Source organism: Alosa alosa, chromosome 11 (genome assembly GCF_017589495.1).
Source record: "Alosa alosa isolate M-15738 ecotype Scorff River chromosome 11, AALO_Geno_1.1, whole genome shotgun sequence".
Taxonomy (NCBI): domain Eukaryota; kingdom Metazoa; phylum Chordata; class Actinopteri; order Clupeiformes; family Clupeidae; genus Alosa; species Alosa alosa.
Genome location: NC_063199.1, coordinates 4,606,662 through 4,614,161, shown reverse-complemented (window position 1 = coordinate 4,614,161; position 7,500 = coordinate 4,606,662). Strand labels below are relative to the sequence as shown.

The window sequence follows — 7,500 nt, the reverse complement described above, 5'->3', positions numbered from 1 at the left end:
CTATTCATATGAGAGGGGAGAGAGCACACTACATGGTGTGGCTGTTGTGTAAGGGCAGAATGCTTCCATTTATTTTTAATGCAGGTGAGCCCCTGCTCAGTAAAGGGGAAAGAAAGAGAGAGTGGGGGAGAGTGAAATAGAGAGAGAAGAGAGAGAGAGAGATAGAGAGAGAGAGGACCATGGCATAGTGGATGCCTGCACATTCTTTTGCAGCTCTGCAGAGCATGTAATACAGGGGGGCATGGGCTTGGTCATGAATAAAAGATAGCGTGGCATTGGCTGACTCCCTCTCCTCCTCCTTCAAGTAAAGAGTTCTTATTTAAGAAAGGCTGGGTTTTCAGGGATGGGAGAGAGTGGAGAGAGGGAGAACTTTGCTTTGCTCGCTCTCACCGAACGGCTTTTGTTGAGCAGAGGAGTTACACTTCAAGTACGGCGAGAGGGCCGGCCGCCAAGCCAAACAGCACTGCGCTTTACGGCGTGGCAATGCGGGGAAAACCTGAGAAAACTGTGCTCTGTTTAAGGAAAACATGGCCGCTGCCTCTGAAGCACAAGGGTTTGTCTGTGTCCACCTTGAATATTGGCTTTCAAAACAAACAAGGCTGTTTCATTGTTATTATCACCATTGCCAGACTTGGCATGAATGTGTTTGCTTTTCGTTTGGGCCAGAGTGCGGACATAAGCTGTCGGAGAGGACGGACGGGGGTGGAGGCAGGCGTTGTGGTAGTGGTGTGGAGGGGTATTTGGAATGGACTGCAAAACCACAAATGCGTCAGTGCGAAATTCTTGGACTCTAGTGAATCCACAGCCACCAATGACACCCCCCGCCACCCACCCACCCACCCACCCACTCATTCTAACACACATATCCCACCATTGTCCACTCAGGAATAATATCAAATCTCCCCACTCTCCCCACCTGAATTGGGGCATGCTGTTTTTGGTAACTCTGCAAAGAACACTGCCAGGCCATTACTGTATGCCCACCACTGAGTAAACTGTTACGATTATAGGCTTTGACTCTGGCTTTGCATACAACTCGCAGAAAATAAATAAATAAAACCTCTAACTAGGTTCAAAGGGGCCAAGGCGCGTTGGCCTTGTGTAAAAGCAAAACCTTGTGCGCCCACGCACACACTCTGGGAGCAGCAAACAGCAGGAACTGACCAGAGGGTGGAGTGCTACATGAGAGAGACTGAGAGAGAGAGAATGAAGAAAAAAGGGACTAATGTACAAGAGGCTAATTGATCCAGGGAGTGAGTGAGTGAATGGGGGGGATGTTCCTGGCATAAAACCTGTCAACTTTTCAACTTCTCAATGTGTGGTCCTCTGGCTTGACGACTTAAGCGAAGAGTTACTGTAATAACATCTATGTCATGTGTTCCATGCCCATGTACAGGTGAGATGTTCCATGCCCATGTACAGGTGAGATGTTCCATGCCCATGTGCAGGTGAGATGTTCCATGCCCATGTGCAGGTGAGATGTTCCATGCCCATGTACAGGTGAGATGTAGGCTCCCACTTTTGAAAGCTCTTTGTGGGAGCGGGCGGGATGAGAAAGGTGCGTTTGCGGGTGCGGGAGAAACCAATGAATCACTGCACTCCCGCAAATTAAATATGTGCGTAAAATTAAATATGGAAATGATTAAAGTACTGTTCATAACTATAGTTCAGCTGGATGTTCTGTTAGGCAGCATTAAAAAACGGGGTTTAAGCATAACTGACGGATAGCCGGCCTATAGCCTATATTGTCGTTTATGTGGGTTCAATTTGTTCCTGCTGCTCATTGTCAAAACTCAAAAATCGAAAGCATGACAGAGGAAGAGGGCACCAGACTAGGCCTACTTCAGTTGTTAGCCTACATTCAGAACCAAGAAACTGACATCTGGAGTCTTTCTCAGGTGTGTGTGCTCCTTTCGTGAGACAAAAAGAAAAACTGAATAGGCTATCCCTCCTGCATGCGGGCGGGAGCAGGACATCATGTTGCAGATGCGGGCGGGAGTGGGACTAAAAATGACACATTAATGCGGGAGCGGGACATCATGTTACAGATGCGGGCGGGAGTGGGACTAAAAATGACACATTAATGCGGGAGCGGGCGGGAGCGGGACAGAATATTGCGGGAGCGGGACTGAAAAATCAGTCCCACGCAGACCTCTAATCTAGGCCTGTCAGTCTCACAGGGAGAATAAAAACTGTCAGCTGATGCAGCTATCCAGTGCATCACTGTCTCTTCTCCTCTCCTCTCCTCTCCTTTCCTCCCCTTTCCTTCCCTCTCCTTTGCTGTCCTCTCCTCTCTTCTCCTTTCTTCTCTTCTCCTCTCCTCTCCTCTGCTCTACTCTCCTCTCCTGCTTCTCTGCTGTGCCCTGCTCAGCTCGACTGATAGATGCCTTTTGTCAGTTGCTGACCCGAACCGAAGCTGAACTTATCAGGCTGTGCAGGCGTCCTGTGCCATATCAGAGCACCAGTCAGGAGGAAACTGTTAGCCAGACGGCTGTCTGCCTCCAGACTCATCCACACACACACACAGGATCAGCTCACCACACCACACCACATCGCACCACAACACACACACACACACATACATCACAACAGCCCTCGTGATTAAGGCCATTATCAGTGTCTAATAGCCATCAAGCTGAAGTGCTGTAAATTTCCGGTGAAGTGGCAAATGATTGGGGGAATTTTAGGCTACTCCTTCCATGCTCTCTCGTACATGTAGATGTGCTATACAAGTTCTACTTCCAGTAACTGTCAATTTGGGGCAAAGGTTTGTGTCGTTGTGGCCTTGTCATTTGTGTATGAAGGGGATGTGTGCATGTGTGTGTGTGTGTGTGTGTGTGTGGGGGTTGTCATGTGTGACTATCTCTGTATGTGTGCGTGTGTGTGTGTGTGTACAGTATCTCTGTGTGTGTCTGTGTCATTACAAATGCTGTAAGCGATTTCTCACTCACCTCGACGATATCCGAGTTGGTTCTGCTCTCGTGGGGCTCGTTGTACTCTGTGTATTTAAGCAGGACTTTGTCCATGTCAGTGCTCGCGTACTGAAAGAGTTTGTTTGAGCTGTTGAATATGATCAGGGCTATCTCACAGTCACATAATACACTCAGTTCGTAAGCTTTCTTCATCAAGCCAAACTTCCTCTTCGTGAAGGTGACCTGGCAACACACACACACACAGAGAAAAAGAGAAATCATTAGATGTGTCTAAAGAGCTTCTTCACAATAAATATTAGACATGTTCCCAGTTCCCTCCCTAAAACTAACCCACAGCATACTCAATGTCACCACCTGATTGCTCACACTAACAACATAGATCTAGCAATTACAGGACCATGATGTCATTTCCAAAGAGATTAGTGAACTGATGATGCATTTGCATTTACTGTCAGTATGTTTCAGTTTGGATATACATTCCTGCTACATGACTGAAAGCAAAACTAAATGCAGATATCATTTAAAACCATATGAAGTATGATTTAATTTAACCATCATAACCAGGACTTCCTGCGCTAGAATGTGAAATGCTGTACTGCAGGCCTACTTAAAGAGAGGACTTTACGAATAGACAGCATAACTGCCATAAGTGATTGATTTGACTGTCACGTGTGGACGAGAACGCATGTTGTGTCAGCGTATCATCTTGTGTTTGCCCCGCCATAAGAGCACAAGCGCTGAGAGGGGAAACTTCCGGGCAGTGGCCCTCCCCAGACAGCAAGGCCAGAGGTCAGACAGAGCAGGCCGCCGGTGTGGACGGGCGCATCGGGGCAGAGAATGGTCTTATGGGAAAATGAACAGCGCTCTATCATGCAAGGGGTCGGGTGAGATGACAGCGGCACTGCCGCCACCCATAACCCCCTCCCTCTCTGCCCTCTCTTCTCCTCACCGCCTGCCTGCCACTGTCGTAACCTGACTCCTGGCGAAGGACAGCAGGTCATGCCTCACTTTGGTTGAAACCTGACCCCCATCCACCCACCCTTCAAACACACACACACACACACACACACACACACACACACACACACACACACACACATTCACACACGTCCTACCTAAAAACACATACACACACACACGCATTAACACATCCAAACACACACCCACACACGCACAGACACACACTTCTTTCTGCCTGACTACTACCGCCGTGTGCCTGTTTAGGGGCCGCCAGTGTTCTGGGCTTTGAGCGGGTGCCAGCACTTCCTCTCCTGCAGTGCTCATTCAGCGCTCCTCACGCTGGGGACCCAGACCTCAGCCCCAACCTCATCCTCATTCACACTGGCCCAGCCCAGCCCAGGCGCTCTGAGCGGGGCCATAAATAATGCATGGCCACCTCTTTTGGCTCTTGTGTTTTACAAACAGCAACAGTCAACAGAAACGTACCATTTTTCATTAAACAACAGGCGGGGTGACAGAGCCACCACCAGCCAACAGCAATAGTGCCAGCAAAACAAGAGGGAGGAGAGAGGAGGAGAGTGGAGAGAGAAGAGAGGAAAAGAGAGGAGGAGAAAGGAGGAGAGAGGAGGAGAAAGGAGGAGGAGAGGAGGAGAGAGGAAGAGAGGAAAAGAGAGGAGGAGAAAGGAGGAGAGAGGAAGAGAGTGGAGAGAGAAGAGAGGAAAAGAAAGGAGGAGAAAGGAGGAGAGAGGAGGATAAAGGAGGAGAGAGGAGAGGAGGAGAGAGGAAGAGAGAGGAGGAGAGGAAGAGAGAGGAGAAGAAAGGAGGAAAGAGGAGGAGAGAGGAAGAGAGGAGGAGACTCTCACATGCGTTGCTCACAGAGAGGCTAAGCTAGTAGTGGATGCTACATACGGCCCGAGTCAAACGTCACTGAAAAAGAGGAGCCACGTGAAGAGAAAAAAAATGAAACCCCATGCCCGTGGGGGGCTGAAGGACACGCAGAGTGTGTCTGCTTTCACTTCCGCCAATTTCACTGACCTACTAAGAGGCCCTGAGCAGATGAGCCTGGCTTTGTTCGACATTAATTGGTTGCAGCCTGCGGCAAGGCTCATTTAAAACATGGTATAACGCCATATAATCCAATGGGTTATAGGGCCTTAGTGGCCAGCCGGGTTCTGGGGCAGCTCCCGCTGCGTGTGAAATGAATTTCCAGTCGTCTGCTTCACAGGTGATACATTACAATACACCCATATGATATTTACTTTTCTTTTTTTTTCTGTTGGAGATAAATAACACAGGCAAAAAAACGACTTGAGCTCCATGAGCGCTGTGTTCTCTAGCTCACCTTTTACACTTCTGTGCTCAGCAGATTGGTCTAGTAAGTATGCAGTCAGCAATAAAAACTATGACAAACAGCGCGTGGTTATGTCTGGGCCCCTCAGTGACTGTGCAATAAGGAGGCATGAATAATGCTCTCCAGGCCTTTAATGAGACAGCCGGAGTGTGTAGACTCTAAAACAGGCTGTGTACCTGAAGAGTCCTGCGAGAGCAATAAGCTGATGCCGACACCGCCACTGCTGCCGCTGCTGCTGCTGCTGTTGCTGTTATTGTGTTTGAGCAGTCAGACACAGCAGCACACCTCGCCCCTGCTGCGCCCTCTCCTCTGCCCGGCCCCCTCGCCGGCTCATCCCCGACCCACGGAGACCCGTCTCCCTCCCAGCTGTCATTAGGAGCCCGACTTGCTGCTATTTCAGAACAAATTAACATCCCTGCCGTTGACAACTCAATCTGCCTAATGTTGGGGCCTCACTGAGAGTGTGTGAGAGAAAAGAGGGGGTAGTGCAGCAGAGAGTAGCAGAAAAAACCCTCCACAAACAAGATGCTGTGGTCCATGAGCCCCTTTACTCAGAAACACCACAAGTGTCTGCGTGCATACGTGTGTGTGTGTGTGTGTGTGTGTGTGTGTGTGTGTGTGTGTGTGTGTGTCTGTATGTGTGTGTGTGTTTGGCTAAAGGTGGCGGTTATGTCCCCAAGAGAGCCTGGGTGAAGGCACAAAGTGTGACACTGTTCCACCTGGGCGCTCCTCAGCATGCTGACTGAAGACCTGCTGACCCATGCTACCGCTTCATTTCATTTAACCCAGCAGAGGACAGGAGGAGCAGAGAGGAGGCAGAGGGAGAGAAGGGCCTCAGGAAATCAGTACATATTCACTAACAGTGGAAAGCCAGAGAAGAGAAGAGAAGAGAAGAGAAGAGAAGAGAAGAGAAGAGAAGAGAAGAGAAGAGAAGAGAGAACATGGTCCATCTGCCCCATCCGTGTGCTTCCCCTGTCTGCCCCGTCTGCGGCCTGTGGCTCAGTAACGTGTGATGGAGCTCTAGCTCATTGGCCCACTTTAACACCTGCATCACCACACAGCAGAGCAGTCATGCACCAGTCAGCTCCACTCCAGCTCACCCTAAAGGCAGCAAGTGTAGGTCACGAGCCCACCTCCCCCCTTAACCCCTCTGTAATCATCACGTCCACCCCAACCACATCTACATCGTCTATAGAATCATTCACTTGTGCTGCGAAGAGGAGACATATTTGTTTATAGTCTTAATTTAATGGAGGTTTAACCTATGCCATCACATTATCGTCGGTCACACTGGGTGCGTAGAAGTGCCGACCTGTTTTTCGCCTCAGGAGGGCTGACAGAAAGGGCAATAAAGAAATTTGCTGTCCAAACAAGGAAGCATGGTGTCTCGCCACACCACTATCAACTGTAGCCGTTGCGCGCGAGTGGCTTCTGAGTTTGTCCCCACCCCTTGTGCTGTGTCTGGGGTGTCTGACGAGACGAAGCCAAGCCACAGAGAGCACAGAGGTCATGGGGGACACTGCAGGTTGGGATCTGTCAAACAGCACACACACACTCACACACACACACGCACGCACGCACGCACGCACGCACGCACGCACGCACGCACGCACGCACGCGCACGCACACACACACACACACACACACACTCACACGCACGCACGCACGCACGCACGCACGCACGCACGCACGCACACACACACACACACACTCACACACACACACACACACACACACACACACACACACACACACACACACACCTGCACATACATTAGGATGACTACGCTACGAAAAGGGTACTGTCAGACTGAAACTGAGTATGTGTGTATGTGTGTTGTGTGTTTGTTCTGAAACCATTTCCTGTTTGCATTTAAAATCTACAGAGCTGGCATCGTGTCTGTGGACTGGGGGAAATCTATCTAAGGCATAATTTATGCTATGCTACACACACAAGCCCACCTCATATGAACTACTGCAGGCTTGAGGCTTAAGTACAGTAGATAATAGTCCCGTAGAGACTGACACTGACAATGTACGTCTTGATAAACCAATTAAGTCTAAATGTAACAATAAGTGCATAGAGTGCATTTGAAATGTTCTGAACCAATCCAATGTCATGGGAAAGTAGATTTAAAAGTAGGAATGAAAAAACAATAAAGTGGATTTGTGAAGCTGTCAAATTGTGCACATACAGAATGAAAGCCAGACTTGTCATTCTTAGCTCTCTATGATATTTAAAACAGCCATTTCAAT

The 7,500-nt window shown here is 49.2% G+C and overlaps 1 protein-coding gene across 9 annotated transcripts in view; it reads right to left on the bottom strand.

Moving 5' to 3' along the window:
* Nucleotides 1–7,500, bottom strand: part of mef2aa (myocyte enhancer factor 2aa) — a 92,853-nt gene that overhangs the window by 49,939 nt on the left and 35,414 nt on the right. For all 9 annotated transcript variants that reach the window (XM_048258067.1, XM_048258068.1, XM_048258070.1 and 6 more), the window contains exon 4: nucleotides 2,952–3,155. In XM_048258067.1, the coding sequence (XP_048114024.1) occupies nucleotides 2,952–3,155 (204 nt within the window). The remainder of the gene's footprint in view (nucleotides 1–2,951; nucleotides 3,156–7,500) is intronic.